Source organism: Caretta caretta, chromosome 1, assembly GCF_965140235.1.
Source record: "Caretta caretta isolate rCarCar2 chromosome 1, rCarCar1.hap1, whole genome shotgun sequence".
In the NCBI taxonomy this organism is placed as follows: Eukaryota; Metazoa; Chordata; order Testudines; family Cheloniidae; genus Caretta; species Caretta caretta.
Window position 1 is genome coordinate 8,244,655 of NC_134206.1, and position 21,598 is coordinate 8,266,252.

Sequence of the window (21,598 nt, forward strand, 5' to 3'; positions counted from 1 at the left end):
CACATAGCAGGGGCGTAACCTGGGGGAAGATGCATGGTACATGGGTGGGGCCTCATGCTTCCAGTTACCAGGAATTAGAAAGGCGGCAACCCTCGGAGTTGCACATAGTCAGATTCCCCATTTGTCACACTGACACAGCACAGTAAAGTCAGGAAAGGGTTTCAGGTCTCTTTGACTGGCCAGTCAGTGATTCAGGGAAGAGGGCCCAGCACCATGTCACCAGCCAGCTCTGCATGGAGCTCAGTCTGAGAGCCAGATAACCAGGAGAAAGCTTTAGGACCCTTAATGAGTAAAGAGCTGGAGCAGACTATCCCGAATCTGTTGGCTCCTCACCCCATAGATGATGGGGTTTAACATGGGGGGCACCAGGAGATACATGTTGTTCATGAGAACGTGGAAATGCAGGGCCATATTGTGCCCAAACCGTTCCGTGAGGGCGGAGAAGAGATGTGCGATGTAAGAGGCTAAGATGACACAGAAGTGGGAGCCGCAGGTCCCAAAAGTCTTGAGGCGGGCGTCCTTTGTTGGGAGGCTGAAGATGGCCCTGAGGATCTGGGTATAGGACATGGTGATACAAAACACATCCACGCCGGTCACCAAGAATGCCACAGCCAGGCTGTAGTAACTACTGAGGCGGATGTCGGCGCAGGCCAGCTTCACTACAGCTATGTGCTTGCAGTATGTGTAGGGAATGATGTTGGTTCTGCAATATGGCCACCTCCTCGCCAGGATGGGATAGGGCAATACGAGCATGACGCCACGCAGCACCAGGGCCAGGCCAATTTTGGCCACCACAGGGTTTGTCAGAGTGGTGGAATATCTCAGGGGATCACAGATGGCCACGTAGCGATCAAAAGCCATGGCCACGAGGATCCCAGAATGCACCGCAGAGCAGCTGAGAAGGCAGAACATCTGGGTGAGGCAGGCGCTGAAATTGATCTCCCTGGAATTGAACCAGAAGATACTTAGCATTTTGGGTAGGACGGCCGTAGATGGGACCATGTCGGCGACGACCAGCATGCAGAGGAAATAGTACATGGGCCCATGGAGGCTTGGCTCCCTCTTCACGATGAACAGGATGGTGAAGTTCCCCAGGATGACTATGGCATACATGGCGCAGAAGGGGATGGAGATCCAGACTTGGACTGCCTCCAGGCCAGGAATGCCCACCAGGATGAAGGTGGAGGGGTTGGTGAAGTCGGTTGAGTTGGAATCTGACATGGAGTAGGAGAGAAGGTTTCCAACGCTGAGGCAGAATGGTGTTTCCTGCATGTACCGTGCGTTCCCCTGACTTCCTGATTGTGCCCAGGGTCTAGGGTGGTGGTCGCAGGACAAATGTCTGGATGGAAAGAAAATGTTAATATGAAACACTACATGCACAGCTGGAGGCTTGTCTCATGGATGAAGCAGGTTGGTCGCTCTTCACACACTGAAAAATGACATTTTAATGATTAAGATAAATGAATTATGAACTGTCATCAATATAAAGGGAAGGGTAAACCCCTTTAAAATCCCTCCTGGCCAGAGGAAAAATTCTCTCACCTGTAAAGGGTTAAGAAGCTAAAGGTAACCCCGCTGGCACCTGACCAAAATGACCAATGACGAGACAAGATAGTTTCAAAAGCTGGGAGGAGGAAGAGAAACAAAGGGTCTGTGTCTGTCTATATGCTGCTTTTGCCCGGGATGGAACAGAAATGGAGTCTTAGAACTTTTAGTAAGTAATCTAGCTAGGTATGTGTTAGATTATGATTTCTTTAAATGGCTGAGAAAAGAACTGTGCTGAATAGAATGACTATTTCTGTCTTTTTTGTAACTTAAGGTTTTGCCTAGAGGGATTCTCTATGTTTTGAATCGAATTACCTTGTAAGGTATCTACCATCCTGATTTTATAGAGGTGATTCCTTTACTTCTATTTACTTCTATTTCTATTAAAAGTCTTCTTGTAAGAAAACTGAATGCTTTTTCATTGTTCTCAGACCCAAGGGTTTGGGTCTGTGCTCACCTATGCAAATTGGTGAGGATTTTTACCAAACCTTTCCCAGGAAGTGGGGTGCAAGGGTTGGGAGAATTTTGGGGGGAAAGACGTGTCCAAACTACGTTTCCCAGTAAACCCAGTTAGAGTTTGGTGGTGGCAGTGGATATTCCAAGGACAAAGGATAAAATTAATTTGTACCTTGGGGAAGTTTTAACCTAATCTGGTAAAAGTAAGCTTAGGAGGTTTTCATGCAGGTCCCCACATCTGTACCCTAGAGTTCAGAGTGGGGGATGAACCTTGACATGGTGGCAGAGTGGTGGGATTAACCTGAAATCATTTTGAGATCAATTTGAGATTTTTTGAACTAGAAATACAGATTTTAAAAAGGAAATTATTTTTTCCTTTGGAGCTGCTGGAAAGCAGCTTGTTTTTTCTCTGCTTTGGGGCCAGAGAAGAGATAAAAGAGGATTATCTTTGTGATTTGCAGGTTTTCTTTGCCTGGAGGCAGGGTACTTAACTCCTGCAGGGAAATTCACAGTCTTGGTAATCCAGAAGTTTTTTTTTCTAAAAGTAAATGGGGGGGGGGGGTGTTCTACCCATTTGCCTGGAGACAAAAGTGGCAGGGGCTTTTTTTTTTAGGATTTTGATTTTTTTACAAGGAGCACAAGTTTGAAAAGGATTTTTTTTTTCTTTTGGGCTGCTGGTAAGCAGGTTTCCAAGTAGTTGGAGGTTTTTTGCTTTGATTGGGGGCCAGAGCAGAGACAAGGGAATTGTCTTTTTCTGTATGCTGACAATCACTATCAGAGAATAGGTATTCTAGTCCAGCACAGCGAAATTTTACAGCCAAGTTTTGTTTCTTTATTTCTAAACCTCGGGTGTAAAGTTAGTTAAAAACAGAGGTTAGGATGACAAAATCCATGGCTCCACAAAAGCTGGAATTAGCCAGATTTCAGGCTGAGGAAAAACAAAGGGAACATGAAAGACAGATAGAACTCATGCGGCTGAAGGAGGAGGAGAGGGAAAAAGAGAGGAAGCATGCAATGGAGATGGAGAAGGTAAAGGCTCAGCAGAATATACCAACAAACCCTAGCAATCCTTCTCCAGGTACCACTCCCCATCCCAGAAAGTTCCCCACCTACAAGGCAGGCGATGATACGGAGGCCTTCTTAGAAAACTTCGAAAGGGCCTGCCTTGGGTACAACATCTCTACTGACCAATACATGATAGAGCTGAGGCCGCAGCTCAGTGGACCCTTAGCTGAGGTGGCAGCTGAAATGCCTAAAGAACACATGAACAAGTATGAACTGTTTAAATCCAGGGCGAGAGTCAGAATGGGGATAACACCCGAGCAGTCTCGTCGGAGGTTCAGAGCCCTAAGGTGGAAACCAGACGTGTCATTTACCCGACATGCCTACCACATTGTGAAACATTGGGATGCCTGGATATCAGGAGCAAGTGTTGAATCTCCAGTACATTTGCCCTTCCTAATGCAAATGGAACAATTCTTAGAGGGTGTTCCTGAGGAAATAGAAAGATACATCCTAGATGGGAAGCCCAAAACTGTAATTGAGGCAGGAGAGATTGGAGCCAGATGGGTGGAGGTGGCAGAGAAGAAGAAAACTGGTCGCAGTTGGAGCGGAGACCAGAAGGGACAACCCCAGACCACACCCTATTACTGGGGGCCGCCCAAAGCTCCACCTACCTCCCAAAGAACCCTCCAGACCCCTTATCATCCGACCACCCCATTCTCCAGCAACCCACCTCGCCCCAGTGACCCGTCAGCTGGACGATGTTTTAAATGTAACAAGCTGGGGCATGTAAAGGCCAACTGTCCCAAGAACCCCAACAGATTACAGTTCATTGCACCGGAATCACACCAGAGGTCCGCAGGCCCAGATACCTCCCAGATATCCTTGGAGCAGAGGGAAACTGTGAGTGTGGGCGGGAAGAAGGTCACCGCATGGAGGGACACCAGAGCACAAGTGTCAGCTATCCATGCTTCCTTAGTGGACCCCAATTTAATCAACCCAGAGATCCAAGTGACGATTCAACCTTTCAAGTCCAACTCTTTCAATTTGCCTACAGCCAAGTTGCCTGTCCAGTACCAGGGCTGGTCAGGAATGTGGACTTTTGCAGTCTATGATGATTATCCCATCCCCATGCTGTTTGGGGGAAGACTTGGCCAATCATGTGAAGCGGGCCAAGAGGGTGGGAATGGTCACCCGTAGCCAGGCTAAACAAGGCGTGAGGCCTAGCTCTGTTCCGGAAACTTCTATCAGGACCCGGTCAGAGGTGATGGACCCGGACCCCCGGCCAATGTCTGCAACAGCAGTAGTGGATCCAGTCCCAGAGACTCAGACGGAACCAGTCCCAGAACCGGAACCAGCGGAACAACCAGCACCAGACCATTTGCCAGCACTGAATCCATGACTTGCAACCTCAACACCAGACACCACCGAACCTGAACTGGCAGCAGCCCATAACCCTACACAAGAGGCTCAGCCAGAGCCTGAACCCCAACATAGCGTCCCAGCGGAAAGCGGGTCACAGTCAATGGAAACAGCCCCATCCCCTACATCGCTTCCAGAGGGACCAAGCATAGGTCCACAATCCCATGAGGAACTGATGTCTCCAGCATCAAGGGAACAGTTCCAGACTGAACAGGAAGCCGATGAAAGCCTCCAGAGAGCTTGGACGGCGGCATGGAGCAACCCACCACCTCTCAGCTCTTCTAATCGATCCAGGTTTGTTGTAGAAAGAGGACTTTTATACAAGGAAACTCTTTCTGGTGGACACCAGGAAGACTGGCATCTTCAGAGACAGTTGGTAGTTCCAACTAAATACCGGGCCAAGCTCTTGAGTTTAGCCATGATCACCCTAGTGGCCATGCTGGGGTGAACAGGACCAAAGACCGTTTGGGGGGGTCATTCCACTGGGAGGGAATGGGCAAGGATGTTTCTACCTATGTCCGGTCTTGTGAAGTATGCCAAAGAGTAGGAAAACCCCAAGACCAGGTCAAAGCCCCTCTCCAGCCACTCCCCATCATTGAAGTTCCATTTCAGCGAGTAGCTGTGGATATTCTGGGTCCTTTTCCGAAAAAGACACCCAGAGGAAAGCAGTACATACTGACTTTCATGGATTTTGCCACCCGAAGGCTGGAAGCAGTAGCTCTAAGCAACACCAGGGCTAAAAGTGTGTGCCAGGCACTAGCAGACATTTTTGCCAGGGTAGGTTGGCCCTCCGACATCCTCACAGATGCAGGGACTAATTTCCTGGCAGGAACTATGGAAAACCTTTGGGAAGCTCATGGTGTAAATCACTTGGTTGCCACTCCTTACCACCATCAAACAAATGGCATGGTGGAGAAGTTTAATGGAACTTTGGGGGCCATGATACGTAAATTCGTAAATGAGCACTCCAATGATTGGGACCTAGTGTTGCAGCAGTTGCTCTTTGCCTACAGAGCTGTACCACATCCCAGTTTAGGGTTTTCCCCATTTGAACTTGTATATGGCCGTGAGGTTAAGGGGCCATTACAGTTGGTGAAGCAGCAATGGGAGGGATTTATACCTTCTCCAGGAACTAACATTCTGGACTTTGTAACCAACCTACAAAACACCCTCCGAACCTCTTTAGCCCTTGCTAAAGAAAACTTACGGGATGCTCAAAAAGAGCAAAAAGCCTGGTATGATAAACATGCCAGAGAGCGTTCCTTCAAAGTAGGGGAAGGCACACCAGGTCTTAAAGGCACACCAGGCCCATAAAATGGAAGCATCGTGGGAAGGGCCATTCACGGTCCAGGAGCGCCTGGGAGCTGTTAATTATCTCATAGCATTCCCCACCTCCAACCCAAAGCCTAAGGTGTACCATAGTAATTCTCTAAAGCCCTTTTATTCCAGAGAATTAAAGGTTTGTCAGTTTACAGCCCAGGGAGGAGACGATGCTGAGTGGCCTGAAGGTGTCTACTACGAAGGGAAAAGTGCTGGTGGTGTGGAAGAGGTGAACCTCTCCATGACCCTTGGGCGTATGCAGCGACAGCAGATCCAGGAGCTGTGCACTAGCTACGTGCCAACGTTCTCAGCCTCCCCAGGACTGACTGAACGGGCATACCACTCCATTGACACAGGTAATGCTCGCCCAATTAGGGTCCAACCTTACCGGGTGTCTCCTCAAGCTAAAACTGCTATAGAACGGGAGATCCAGGATATGTTACAGATGGGTGTAATCTGCCCCTCTGGAAGTGCATGGGCATCTCTAGTGGTTCTAGTTCCCAAACCAGATGGGGAAATACATTTTTGCGTGGACTACCGTAAGCTAAATGCTGTAACTCGCCCAGACAACTATCCAATGCCATGCTCAGATGAACTATTAGAGAAACTGGGACGGGCCCAGTTCATCTCTACCTTGGACTTAACCAAGGGGTACTGGCAGGTACCGCTAGATGAATCTGCCAAGGAAAGGTCAGCCTTCACCACACATGTCGAGCTGTATGAATTTAATGTACTCCCTTTCGGGCTGCGAAATGCACCCGCCACCTTCCAAAGACTTGTAGATGGTCTCCTAGAGGGATTAGGATAATATGCAGTCACCTACCTTGATGATGTGGCCATATTTTCGGATTCCTGGGCAGACCACCTGGAACATCTATAAAAAGTCCTTGAGCACACAAGGGAGGCAGGACTAACTGTTAAGGCTAAAACGTGTCAAATAGGCCTAAACAGAGTGACTTACCTTGGACACCAGGTGGGTCAAGGAACTATCAGCCCCCTACAGGCCAAAGTGGATGCTATCCAAAAGTGGTCTGTCCCAAAGACAAAGAAACAATACTTCTTCCAAGGATATTCCAAGGACAAAGGATAAAATTAATTTGTACCTTGGGGAAGTTTTAACCTAAACTGGTAAAAGTAAGCTTAGGAGATTTTCATGCAGGTCCCCATATCTGAACCCTAGAGTTCACAGTGGGGGAGGAACATTGACATGAACAATTGACCCTACTAATGTCAGTTCCATATTTTATGGTGCTCCTTTCATTAATAATTCCTACACATCGTGTTGTGGGAAACCTTAATAGGCACCAGCAGGAAACACGAGTGGATGCTGGTTTTCCCTCATTGTTCCTTAGGCCTTATCTGCACTGCCAAGTTTTTTTGCCAAGAGGCAGCATTTGCTGAAGAAATAGTGGAGGTGTAAACACTACAAAGCCACTTTTGAAGACAGAACTCTTCAGTTTCAGTGACGTAATAAAGGCACCTTAACGAGAGGTGTAAGGGTTTGCAACAATGATTTCTTTTCAAGGCTCTTTGGTCATTGACCAAACTTTCAGTGAAAAAAGTCTGCCAATTTACACATAGGCTTAATGAAATGAAACCCAGACTAGAGAGTCCATGCTGTAGGCAGTTTCCCATTCACCTAATTACTGAAAATCTGAGAGTGGGGAAAAAACACCTTTGCTAAGACATGTGCCGGGGAAAACATCCCAACTAGAACCCACCTCAGGGAAAAGACTTGGGCATCATTGATAGCAGCTCCACAGAAACACCTGCTCATTTACAGTACTGGCCACAACAAAGACAATGTTCAGATGTGTAAGGAATGGGATGGAGAATATCCTGCTTTGGAGATGCACTCACTTTTGGTCACCCAGTCGCTATAAAGGATCTAGTAGATAGAAAGGGGATTTCCCAGGCAGGCTGTGAGAATGGGGGAGGCTGGCGTATGCGGATAGACTGAAAAGTCTGGGACTGGTTAGTTTAGAGAAGAGACAATTAAGGGGGCATACGATAGAGGAGAACAAAATAAAGAATGGAACTGATTACATTGATATGGACAAACAGAGAACAGCTCCCAGCCAGTAATAGCTATCTACAGATACCCTTCAAAAGGGCCAATTCCACAAAGATAAGGCAAATGATCAGCAAAAATGATTGGGAGGAAAAATGTAGACAGAAAAATGGGAATGAAAAATGGGGGAAGTTCTTTAAGAAGAGTTTATGAGAGAGCTAAAAAGCCATGATTCCACAATCAAGAAAGTGGAGAACTTTGCTTAAAAACCCAGTTCAGTAGCAAAGTGAAGGCAGCAATTGAGGGGGGGGGGGGAGCAATATATAACAAATGGGGAAAAGGGAAAAGAGATAGCAAGCAATACAAATTGGAAGTTATGAAAATTAATACAGGATGTTACAGACATCAGGGGGAAATCCATGCTTTGCAGGGCTAAGGATAACAAAAAGGAGGTTATTAATTATCTTAAGAAGAAAAGAAACCCTAGAAAAAGTATAGGCCAATTCCTAGAGGGAGAAAGGAAACTTGTAAATGTTGGAGAAAAGGGAGATGTGTTCAAGAATTAGTTTTGTTCTGCATTTGGAAAGGAGCAGTATCAGGTACTCAGATCACATACGGTCATGAAACACTTTCCAGTCCATTAGCAGTCAAGGAGGATGTTAAACAGCATCTACAGTAGAACCTCAGAGTTACAAAAACCAGAGTTACGAGCTGACCGATCACCAAACATCTCATTCCGAATCAGAAGTAGGCAGTCGGGCAGCAACAGACTCCCCCACCCCAAAGGAAATAAAAGACAGTTCTGCATTAAACCTAAACTGCTAAAAAATAAAGGAAAGTTTTAAAAAGAAGATTTGACAAGATTAAGAAACAATGGAAAATCTGATTTTGGATAATTTAAAAAAAATCTAGCATGATCTAATTGTCCCTTCTGATCTTAAACCTATGAATCTATCGATAAAGAAAGTAGGTCAAGCATTTATATTTACTCTGTCTCATAACACAGGAACAAGGGAACATTCAAGTACATTGAAAGTCTGAATATATAACACTGAGAAAGGAAAATTGTTTACCTAATCCATATTTGGCCAGTGGAACTCATTGCCACAGACATTGTTGGAGCAAAGAGCACAGGTGAATGGGATTCACAAATGGATTGGCCATTGTAGGTGGTGCTGGGGACACCATGTTTAGTTAACGCTGTCTGACACATTCAATTAGGAGACCTCATTTTCAGTTGGTTATAAGTTTGCCAAATTTTAACCGTTTGGACTGAAATTTCCCACACTGGGTTTCTGCTTCTAGCTGAATTGTTTTTGAAAGTTTCAGGCATAACAGTTCAGCCAGCTTCTCAACTGAAGCCAGGAGAAAAGAGGTCTTGCCCATGTTGAAAAATTCAAATAATTCTTCCAGTGAGGAGCCCTAGCCCCTCCATGATTTCCATCACAAAGTCAGGTGAGAGCCACCCCTTTTAACAGCCAGAGGCCTGAAATGCAAGAGGAGGAGGTAAGAGTCCCTGTGCATTAACTCACACACAGCTGGCTCCTGAGGTCTTTACTCAATTCTTACTCCAAGGGGAGTTTTGCTTCTGTGGGGCCTGAGAACGTATGGGCCAGGGACTCAGAATTTGGCCTTGTATTCTACATCTACTGAAACCTTTCATTCTGGAGCATCCCCTGTGCCACTGAAGTGCAGCAACCTCGGGGCTGGAGCCCATCAGCCAGGGGCAGAGAAAAGGGGACACTTTGGCCAGTGATATTGGAGCAAACTCATCCCCTGTGGCAAGGGCCCCAGCATGGTTAATGGTTTTGCAGAACGGAAAGGACCACAGACCTATTCTCTATCCCATCATACCCACGTTGCACTCGGTCTGTCGAGCAGGTGAGCTCCTCAGCAAGAGATGGGTACCTGTGAATTCTGAGCCAGATGTGTCTTCCCTGGGAACCCCCTGCACGCAGCCGTTTCCCACACCTCTCTCACCCCAGCATCTGCAGCAGCATCCCACGCCGAGAGCCGACCATGGGTGTGCACCATTTATAATCTAGCTGTGCACACTCCCAGGTGGGTTCACTCAGCCTCTAGGGGAGAAGCGGCATCTGGATGCAAATAGGCTGGAAACCGTAGACACTCTAGCCAATGTCTCTCTTTCAGTGTCTGTGCTTCTGTGTTCTTTATCCAGGTTTAGAAGTAAACAATAATTAAGGGACGTTCCCCAAGGGAGATGAGAACTCTTGGGCTCTCCACTGAGACAGAGAGGAATTGGCTGCTCTGAGTATTAGTGTATATTTAAAAAGTAGAGTTGATTCGGAAGAAAACTAGGGATAATGGGCAGCTCTCCAGAGGGTTTGATACCCTGTAAATGCCCAGTATTAATGGGTAGATAGTAGACAGAGAGATCTGGAGAAAGGTGACTATATGACGATAACAGGGTTTAAAAAAGAGCTGGATAAATTCATGGAGGTTAAGTCTATTTATGGCTATTAGCCAGGATGGGGAAGGAATGGTGTCCTTAGCCTCTGTTTGTCAGAGGGGGGTGATGGATGGCAGGAGAGAAGTCACTTGATCATTACCTGTTAGGGCACCTGGTATTGGCCACTGTCGGTAGACAGGATACTGGGCTGGATGGACCTTTGGTCTGACCCAGTACAGCCAGTCTTATGTTCTTATGTTCTTAAGGTAAGTGAGGAGAGATACGAACACTTTCTGCAGGCACACAGGGCTATCGCTAAGGCATCAGAAATCAGTAATTCTCATCAGTAACTGTCATCATACTGTGTAACACCTTTCATTGAAGGATCTTCAAAACACCAAGTAAAGGAAAGTCACTATCAACATATTGTCATTATACTGAAAGGTAAACTGAGGCAAAGGGAGACTGACTTGGTGAAGGTCACACAGAGAATGACAGACAGAACCCAGGACTCGTGACTTCCCTGCTCTAACCATGATCTCTCCATTAGTAACTGAGTGCATGAGAAGAAGGAAATGGACTCATGGTCTAGCAGGGCTTGTTCTTTAGGTGGGTGTGACGGACTTGCCCAGGATGCAACCTGGAAAGGGGGTATCGCTGAGCCCTCTGGCATACCAACCTGGGCTCTCTTTCACACTTTGAGGATGTGACAAACTGCAATCCTCTCCAGGTTTGGACTCTCACAGCCAGACACAACTGCACCCAGCTGCAGTTACATGAATGTTTTCACGAGACACTCATGAACCAACAATAGAGAGGCTAAAGCCAATTCCCCACCTGCCCGCCCCTACCCCCAGAGTTCCCCAGTCTAGGAACCCAGAGCTGTACTGTCTTACTCTGGTCAGAAGCCCAGAGACTGTAAGTTTATTACCCAGTCCACCCCTCCCTCAATGTGGAGAGGACAATACATTAGCCCCTGTTCCTGAGCACATTTCCCTTTTGCATTTCACACAACACACTGTTTTAGATAAAAAAAAATATGTAAAACCGAGTTATTAACTGCAGAAGGATAGATTTTAAGTGACTATAAGTAATAAGTGTACAGATCAAAGGAGATGACCTAAGAAATAAAGGAAAATGACTATCTGAGTTCTATAAACTTGACAGGATTTGAATCATGCAGTGTGTCACCCTGATGGTACAAACAGTCCACCGTTCCTCCATGCACAGGCTAGAAATGCTTTCAGCCTGGGAGCAAATCCTCAGTTCTGTCCTTGTTCCTAAGATTTTTCCAGGTGTTGAGTTATGCAGGGGAGTGACGCCAAGCGATTTACTTACTTCCACCTTTTATGGCTTCTGTCATTCAGAGGGACCTTCATTTTTCCAAGCAGAAGGCCCCAGCACAATTACCAGAAACGCTCAGGCACAAATGGAGTCCAGTGTCACATGAGCTGCTCATATGCCCTCACATGCTTTCAGAATTTTTGGCACAAAAATGAGACATGCATACAAATAGGGTAATCATATTCAGCAAATCATAACTTTTTCACTGATACCATTGATACCTGTTCCTTTGGGGGCACAGAATGTCACACTTCCCCCCTTAGTTTACTGCAGAAGTGTTAGTCACTGACTAGGTTGGAGGGAGTCTGCCCAAGGCCTTCTTAAGGTTTGGAACACACAATGCCCAAGCGTTGCAAACCTTGGAGTGTGATCCACATGTTTTTTTACAAAGTTCTGTGTGCCTTCTATTTGTCACTAGAAAGCCTGTCTTTGTAAATGTGCAGGATTGTCAACCATTGTGTTTTTCCAACTGGTGATAACTCAATGCAGATAGTCATCAATGCCATGAAGTGGTTTGCCTCAGTTTCCCCTTCCACACAGCAGACCAGGTTTATTATGCTTTCCCTGCCGTAACAAGCTTTGAGACTGTTTAGAGGTGTTAGCTGAGAAGTAGTATTCCCATAGGGCTTCTTTTTTACTACATGTAGCAGGTTACAACTTTTGATAGAATTTACCATCAGTACCAAATTCTTTGTTATAAGATTTACCATTAGCAACAAACATTGGATGAGGCTTTCTTCCAGCAACTCACGGAAGTTACTAGATGGCAGGCCCTGGTTCTCATGGGAGACTTCAATCACCCTGATATCTGCTGGAAGAGCAATACAACGGTGCACAGACAATCCAGGAAGTTTTTGGAAAATGTAGGGGACAATTTCCTGGTGCAGGTGCTGGAGGAATCAACTAGGGGCAGAGCTCTTCTTGACCTGCTGCTCACCAACCAGGAAGAATTAGTAGGGGAAGAAAAAGTGGATGGGAACCTGGGCAGTGACCATGAGATGGTCGAGTTCTGGATCCTGACACAGGGAAGAAAGGAGAGCCTGCAGAATACGGACCTGGACTTCAGAAAAGCAGACTTTGACAACCTCAGGGAACTGATGGTCAGGATCCCCTGGGAGAATAACATGCGAGGGAAAGAAGTCCAGGAGAGCTGGCTGTATTTTAAAGAATCCTTACTGAGGTTACAGGGACAAACCATCCCGATGTGTAGAAAGAATAGTAAATATGGCAGGCGACCAGCTTGGCTTAACAGTGAAATCCTTGCTGGCCTTAAACACAAAAAAGAAGCTTACAAGAAGTGGAAGATTGGGCAAATGACCAGGGAAGAGTATAAAAATATTGCTCGGGGATGCAGGAGTGAAATCAGGAAGGCCAAATCACACCTGGAGTTGCAGCTAGCGAGAGATGTTAAGAGTAACAAGAAGGGTTTCTTCAGGTATGTTAGCAACAAGAAGAAAGTCAAGGAAAGTGTGGGCCCCTTACTGAATGAGGGAGGCAAACTAGTGACAGGGGATGTGGAAAAAGCTAACGTACTCAATGCTTTTTTTGCCTCTGTCTTCAGGTACAAGGTCAGCTCCCAGACTACTACATTGGGCAGCACAGCATGGGGAGAAGGTGACCAGCCCTCTGTGGAGAAAGAAGTGGTTCGGGACTATTTAGAAAAGCTGGACGAGCACAAGTCCATGCGGCCAGATGCGCTGCATCCGAGAGTGCTAAAGGAGTTGGCGGATGTGATTGCAGAGCCACTGGCCATTATCTTTGAAAACTCATGGTGATCGGGGGAAGTCCCAGAGGACTGGAAAAAGGCTAATGTAGTGCCCATCTTTAAAAAAGGGAAGAAGAAGGATCCTGGGAACTACAGGCCAGTCAGCCTTACCTCAGTCCCTGGAAAAATCATAGAGCAGGTCCTCAAGGAATCAATTCTGAAGCACTTAGAGGAGTGGAAAGTGATCAGGAACAGTCAGCATGGATTCACCAAAGGCAAGTCATGCCTGACTAATCTAACTGCCTTCTATGATGAGATCACCGGCTCTGTGGATGAGGGGAAAGCAGTGGACGTGTTGTTCCTTGACTTTAGCATAGCTTTTGACACTGTCTCCCACAGTATTCTTGCCAGCAAGTTAAAGAAATATGGGCTGGATGAATGGACTATAAGGTGGATAGAAAGTTGGCTAGATTGTCGGGCTCAACGGGTAGTAATCAATGGCTCCATGTCTAGTTGGCAGCCGGTATCAAGTGGAGTGCCCAAGGGTCAGTCCTGGGGCCGGTTTTGTTCAATATCTTCATAAATGATCTGCAGAAAAGGACCTAGAGGTTACAGTGGACGAGAAGCTGGATATGAGTCAGCAGTGTGCCCTTGTTGCCAAGAAGGCCAATGGCATTTTGGGATGTATAAGTAGGGGCATTGCCAGCAGATCGAGGGACGTGATCGTTCCCCTCTATTCGACATTGGTGAGGTCTCATCTGGAGCACTGTGTCCAGTTTTGGGCCCCACACTACAAGAAGGATGTGTAAAAATTGGATAGCGTCCAGCGGAGGGCAACAAAAATGGTTAGGGGACTGGAACACATGACTTCTGAGGAGAGGCTGAGGGAACTGGGATTGTTTAGTCTGCAGAAGAGAAGAATGAGGGGGGATTTGATAGCTGCTTTCAACGACCTGAAAGGGGGTTCCAAAGAGAATGGCTCTAGACTGTTCTCAGTGCTGGCTGATGACAGAACAAGGAGTAATGGTCTCAAGTTGCAGTGGGGGAAGTTTAGGTTGGATATTAGGAAAAACTTTTTCACTAGGAGGGTGGTGAAACACTGGAATGCGTTGCCTAGGGAGGTGGTGGAATCTCCTTTCTTAGAAGTTTTTAAGGTCAGGCTTGACAAAGCCCTGGCTGGGATGATTTAATTGGAGATTGGTCCTGCTTTGAGCAGAGGGTTGGACTAGATGACCTCCTGAGGTCCCTTCCAACCCTGATAGTCTATGATTCTATGATTGCATCATGAGATGTAACAATAACTCTGGATTTGGGTACCCGCCGTCCCCCTTTTCTCTATCCACGAGAGGTCAGTTGTGTGACTGCTCGTCTTCAGTAAGTCACTTACACAGTTCCCTCTCAATGCTGGAGCCACAGGTTGGGTGCCTGGGAGCACAGATGCTGAATCAGCCATTCTGTCCTGGGCATCGTTCCCCATGTGATCAGTGAGGAGGCATTCCTGTACTCCCACTGTTCCTCCCCCATTTTCCTCCTCTGCGACCCCCTCTAGGACACATCCCTGTGCTCTCTAGAGTGGGAGCTATCCCCTGTTCATGCGTGAAGGACTCACAGCTAACAGCCTGGACAGATGTCTCAGTGGCAGGCTCCAAACTCCTCTCCCTTTCTCAGGTGGCCTTGCCTCCTGCTGCTTTGTTAAAGGAACCCATAACCACCTCTTCAGTAGTTTCTATGATTCTATCAGTCTTCTCTGAGCTCCTGTAGAGGGGTGAGCACCCCACTCCGGCCCTGAAGGGGTTAAAACAGCCCTGGGAGAGGGCTGCTCTTGGGAGCCAATAGTAAAAGCAGCCCTGCAGAGGGCTGTGGCTGGAGAAAAGGAGTGAAAGCAGCAAACCCAGTTGATTGGGGAAGCAGCCACAGCTGTGGCCAGCTCAATCAGGGCCCAGCTGGCCCTTTGAAGAGGCCTGCCCCACTGAGGCAGGGTGGGGATAGAGGGTTGGGGGGCTCCCCTGGGAGGGGAAACCCAGAGTAAGGGGGTACTGCTGGAGGCAGAACCCTGACATTAAAGGGCACCGGGGTTCAGGAGGTACATGGGGCCTGAGGCAGGTGAGACACTGGCCAGAAAGAGGCGCTCCGAAGCTGCAAAGGGCTAATTCCCAGGACCACCAGCACAATGTGCCGCACCAGTGAATCTTTCCTTCACTACAGCTCCCATCTGGAACACATCTCCCTGTGCTCCCTAGCATTGGGTTTTCCCCTTGTTTAGCTTCAACATTGACATTTTTTCCCTAAGGCAACGCTGGCCTTAGCTATAGGGCAGGAGCTGGTCTCAACCACCCCTACCCCTGGAAACATGCAGCTTCCCTCTCTTGTAGAGGAATCAAGGAGACCTCTCCTTTTTTTGAGCAGTTCCTGGGACTTTCCCCTTTCCCTCTGAGGTCCCAACAGAAAGCACCTTCTTGCTGAAGGTGGACACTCTAACAGCCTGAGCTACATGGAAGAAATCATTGCCAATTAGCTTATCAATAGGATTATCGTCTCCTACCCCCACTGATAAAACAGCTTCCAAACCTTTGGTTTCTATGTGCACTTTAGCCAAAGGCAAAAGGATTTTGTAACAGCAAAATAATAAACACCCTGATTGGACAATCTTCCATAAACAGGCCAGGATTTCTCCTTTCCAGTCTGGGAACACCTCCCCAGTCAAAATCTTTTCCCTCCAGATGTGTCTTCTGGTGTTTTATTGTGGGGGGAGTGTGGCTAAGTGTTGATGTCACTTCCCTGTTTTATAGCTTCTGCCATGTTCAGGGAACTTCAATTTTCCAAACAAAGTCCCAAGCACTGTCAGTGGGAAAGTATAGGCACAAGATGGAGTCCAATGTCACATGACCTGGTCACATGTCCTTGTATCCTTCAATGAGTCATCACAGGGACCATTACCCACATTCTGGCCAGACATCTACAGGAAAGTCCACCAGGTGGGGAGAAGGCAGGAATGTCTGTGAGGGGAGGGCTCCTGCCTCATACTGGGAATGAGGGGCGATCAACAGGTTATCTCAAGTGCTTATATACAAATGCACAAAGCCTTGGAAACAAGCAGGGAGAACTGGAGGTCCTGGTGATGTCAAGGAACTATGACGTGATCGGAATAACAGAGACTTGGTGGGATAACTCACATGACTGGAGTACTGTCATGGATGGTTATAAACTGTTCAGGAAGGACAGGCAGGGCAGAAAAGGTGGGGGAGTAGCACTGTATGTAAGGGAGCAGTATGACTGCTCAGAGCTCCGGTACGAAACTGTAGAAAAACCTGAGTGTCTCTGGATTAAGTTTAGAAGTGTGTGCAACAAGAGTGATGTAGTGGTGGGAGTCTGCTATAGACCACCGGACCAGGGGGATGAGGTAGATGAGGCTTTCTTCCGGCAGCTCGCGGAAGCTACTAGATCGCATGCCCTGATTCTCATGGGTGACTTTAATTTTCCTGATATCTGCTGGGAGAGCAATACAGCGGTGCATAGACAATCCAGGAAGTTTTTGGAAAGCGTAGGGGACAATTTCCTGGCGCAAGTGCTAGAGGAGCCAACTAGGGGGGGCGCTTTTCTTGACCTGCTGCTCACAAACCGGGTAGAATTAGTGGGGGAAGCAAAAGTGGATGGGAATCTGGGAGGCAGTGACCATGAGTTGGTTGAGTTCAGGATCCTGACGCAGGGAAGAAAGGTAAGCAGCAGGATTCGGACCCTGGACTTCAGGAAAGCAGACTTCGACTCCCTCAGGGAACGGATGGCCAGGATCCCCTGGGGGACTAACTTAAAGGGGAAAGGAGTCCAGGAGAGCTGGCTGTATTTCAAGGAATCCCTGTTGAGGTTACAGGGACAAACCATCCCGATGAGTCGAAAGAATAGTAAATATGGCAGGCGACCAGCTTGGCTTAAGGGTGAAATCCTAGCGGATCTTAAACATAAAAAAGAAGCTTACAAGAAGTGTAAGGTTGGACATATGACCAGGGAAGAGTATAAAAATATTGCTCGGGCATGTAGGAATGATATCAGGAGGGCCAAATCGCACCTGGAGCTGCAGCTAGCAAGAGATGTCAAGAGTAACAAGAAGGGTTTCTTCAGGTATGTTGGCAACAAGAAGAAAGCCAAGGAAAGTGTGGGCCCCTTACTGAATTAGGGAGGCAACCTAGTGACAGAGGATGTGGAAAAAGCTAATGTACTCAATGCTTTTCTTGCCTCTGTTTTCACTAACAAGGTCAGCTCCCAGACTGCTGCGCTGGGCATCACAAAATGGGGAAGAGATGGCCAGCCCTCTGTGGAGATAGAGGTGGTTAGGGACTATTTAGAAAAGCTGGACGTGCACAAGTCCATGGGGCCGGACGAGTTGCATCCGAGAGTGCTGAAGGAATTGGCGGCTATGATTGCAGAGCCATTGGCCATTATCTTTGAAAGCTCGTGGCGAACGGGGGAAGTCCCGGATGACTGGAAAAAGGCTAATGTAGTGCTAATCTTTAAAAAAGGGAAGAAGGAGGATCCTGGGAACTACAGGCCAGTCAGCCTCACCTCAGTCCCTGGAAAAATCATGGAGCAGGTCCTCAAAGAATCAATCCTGATGCACTTGCATGAGAGGAAAGTGATCAGGAACAGCCAGCATGGATTCACCAAGGGAAGGTCATGCCTGACTAATCTAATTGCCTTTTATGATGAGATTACTGGTTCTGTGGATGAAGGGAAAGCAGTGGATGTATTGTTTCTTGACTTTAGCAAAGCTTTTGACACGGTCTCCCACAGTATTCTTGTCAGCAAGTTAAGGAAGTATGAGCTGGATGAATGCACTATAAGGTGGGTAGAAAGCTGGCTAGAGTGTCGGACTCAACGGGTAATGATCAATGGCTCCATGTCTAGTTGGCAGCCGGTATCAAGTGGAGTGCCCCAAGGGTCGGTCCTGGGGCCGGTTTTGTTCAATATCTTCATAAATGATCTGGAGGATGGTGTGGATTGCACTCTCAGCAAATTTGCGGATGATACTAAACTGGGAGGAGTGGTAGATACGCTGGAGGGGAGGGATAGGATACAGAAGGACCTAGACAAATTGGAGGATTGGGCCAAAAGAAATCTGATGAGGTTCAATAAGGATAAGTGCAGGGTCCTGCACTTAGGACAGAAGAACCCAATGCACCGCTACAGACTAGGGACCGAATGGCTAGGCAGCAGTTCTGCGGAAAAGGACCTAGGGGTGACAGTGGACGAGAAGCTGGATATGAGTCAGCAGTGTGCCCTTGTTGCCAAGAAGGCCAATGGCATTTTGGGATGTATAAGTAGGGGCATAGCGAGCAGATCGAGGGACGTGATCGTTCCCCTCTATTTGACATTGGTGAGGCCTCATCTGGAGTACTGTGTCCAGTTTTGGGCCCCACACTACAAGAAGGATGTGGATAATTTGGAGAGAGTCCAGCAAAGGCCAACAAAAATGATTAGGGGTCTAGAAAACATGACTTATGAGGAGAGGCTGAGGGAGCTGGGATTGTTTAGCCTCCAGAAGAGAAGAATGAGGGGGAATTTGATAGCTCCTTTCAACTACCTGAAAGGGGGTTCCAAAGAGGATGGCTCTAGACTGTTCTCAATGGTAGCAGATGACAGAACGAGGAGTAATGGTCTCAAGTTGCAGTGGGGGAGGTTTAGATTGGATATTAGGAAAAACTTTTTCACTAAGAGGGTGGTGAAACACTGGAATGCGTTACCTAGGGAGGTGGTAGAATCTCCTTCCTTAGAGGTTTTTAAGGTCAGGCTTGACAAAGCCCTGGCTGGGATGATTTAACTGGGAATTGGTCCTGCTTTGAGCAGGGGGTTGGACTAGATGACCTTCAGGGGTCCCTTCCAACCCTGATATTCTATGATTCTATGATTCTTCCATGGCCCATTATGTGCTCATTGATGGGCCATCAACTTGAATAGTCCTCTTATAATGTGCTGGCTCAACTAGATGTAAGCTACCATGTGGGAGTTACCATAGGAACAAACACATTTGAAATACAGGTCATTGTAAATATTCTTATCTTCAGATACAAAAATGAGACATGCATACAAATAGGATAATCATATTCAGCAAACCATAGCTTTTCCACTAACACCTCACATGACATAGTTTGTACAAGATTTGTGGCAACTATATAACAGTGGTGAATATGGGGGTTCCAGGGTGTTGCTTTGGGGTACAGTGAGTTACAGCAACATATCTATCAAACTAGAGCTCTCTAAGGTCTAATTTTGTGTTTTAATATAAGCCATACATCCATGTCCCAAGCCATGGTTCAGAGCAAAGAAAATTGAATGAGTGATTTTCCAGCTACCCATCACATGTGCAATATGTGACCCCCTGAAAATGTCCATCTCACTTTCATTGTTCAGCGAGTGTCTCCTGCACTTTCTGTTTGTCAGACCTCAGCCTCACACACATTGCTGGATAAACAGACAAGGAAGGAATTTGTGCCTTGGGGAAGTTTTTAACCTAAACTAGTACAAATAAGCTTAGGGGGTCTTTCATGCAGGTCCCCACATCTGTACCCCAGAGTTCAGAGTGGGAATGGAACCCTGACAAGGGCCCAGCACCATGTCACCAGCCAGCTCTGCATGGAGCTTGGTCTGAGAGCCAGAGCACCAGGAGAAAACTTGAGGTCCCTTTATGTGTAAAGGGCTGGAGCAGCCTATCCCAGATCTCTTGGGTCCTCACCCAGTAGATGTTGGGGTTTAGCATAGTGGGCAGCAGGAGGTACCTGTTGGCCATGAGAATGTGGAAATGCAGGGCCACATTGTGCCCAAACCAGTGCATGGGGAAGGAGAAGAGAGCTGGGATGTAAGAGTTTAAGATGACACAGAGGTGGGAGCCACAGGTCTCAAAACTCTTGAGCCAGGCGTCCTTTGTGGGGAGGCTTAAGATGGCCCTGAGAGTCTGGGTATAGGACACAGCAATAAAAAACACATCCAGACAGATCACCAAGAATGCCACAGAGAGGCTGTAGTAACTACTAGTGTGGATGTCAGCACAGGCCAGCTTCACCACAGAGATGTGCTCACAGTGTGTGTGGGCAATGATGGTGGTTCTGCAATATGGCCACCTCCTCGCCAGGAAGGGAGTGGGCAGTAGGAGCATGGAGCCGCGAAGCACCATGGCCAGGCCAATTTTGGCCACCATGGGGTTTGTCAGGGTAGTACAATGTCTCAGGGGATCGCAGATGTCCACATAGCGATCAAAAGCCATGGCCATGAGGATCCGAGACTCCATCGTAGAGAAGCTGAGAATGAAGTACAGCTGCAAGAGGCATGCACTGAATTTGATCTCCCTGGAATTGAACCAGAATATGCTCAAAATTTTGCATAGGATAGACATAGAAAGGACTAGGTCGGTGATGACCAGCATGCAGAGGAAATAATACATGGGCCCATGCAGGCTCGGCTCCCTCTTCACGATGAACAGGATGGCGAAGTTCCCCAAGATGGCTATGGCGTATATGGTGCAGAAGGGGATAGAGATCCAGATATGGGCTGAGTCCAGGCCAGGAATGCCCAGCAGGATGGAGGTGGAGGGCTTCGTGAAATTGGTTCAGTTGGAATCTGACATGGAGTAAGAAAGAAGGTGTCCTATCCTGAGGCACAGTGGTGTCTCTTGAATGTACTGTACATTCCCTGACTTCCTTTATGTGCCCAGGGTTTAGGGTGATGGTGGCAGGACAAATACCATATTCACCCTCCCAACAAAGGACACCCAGCTCAAGATTTTTGGGACCTGCAGCTCCCACCTCTGTGTCATCTTAGCCTTTTACATTCCTCATCTCTTCACTGCCCTCACGCAATGGTTTGGGCATAATGTGGCCCTGCATTTCCATGTTCTCATGGACAATGTGCATCTCTTGGTGCCCCCCACGCTATACCCCATCATCTATGGGGTGAAGACCCAACGGATCCGGGATAGGCTGCTCCAGCTCTTTACTCAGAAAGGGACCTAGAGTTTTCTCCTGATTCTCTGGCTCTCAGACCACGCTCCATGCAGAGCTAGCTGGTGATATGGTGCTGGGCCCTTTTCCCTGAATCACTGACTGGCCAGTCAAAGAGACTGTCAAGGTTCCTTCCCCACTCTGAACTCTAGGGTATAGATGTGGGGACCTGCATGAAAACCCCCTAAGCTTATTTTTACCAGCTTAGGTTAAAACTTCCCCAAGGTACAAACTATTTTCCTTTTTCCCTTGGACTTTATTGCTGCCACCACCAAGCGTCTAACAGATATATAACTGGGAAAGAGCCTACTTGGAAATGTCTTTCCCCCCAAAATCCTCCCCAAACCCTACACCCCCTTTCCTGGGGAAGGCTTGATAAAAATCCTCACCAATTTGCA

At 47.4% G+C, this 21,598-nt stretch overlaps 2 protein-coding genes across 2 annotated transcripts; both read right to left on the bottom strand.

The window, feature by feature from the left end:
- Positions 1 to 282: 282 nt before the first annotated feature.
- LOC142068823 (olfactory receptor 52K2-like) lies at positions 283 to 1,272 on the bottom strand. Its single transcript, XM_075118823.1, has one exon. The coding sequence runs from the start codon at positions 1,270 to 1,272 to the stop codon at positions 283 to 285; it is 990 nt and encodes a 329-aa protein (XP_074974924.1).
- Positions 1,273 to 9,732: 8,460 nt separating this feature from the next.
- Positions 9,733 to 21,113, bottom strand: LOC125635024 (olfactory receptor 52P1-like). Its single transcript, XM_075122380.1, has 3 exons — positions 21,056 to 21,113; positions 19,940 to 20,706; positions 9,733 to 9,834 (listed from the first exon to the last, which is right to left on the bottom strand). The coding sequence occupies exons 1-3, from the start codon at positions 21,111 to 21,113 to the stop codon at positions 9,733 to 9,735; spliced, it is 927 nt and encodes a 308-aa protein (XP_074978481.1).
- Positions 21,114 to 21,598: the final 485 nt, after the last annotated feature.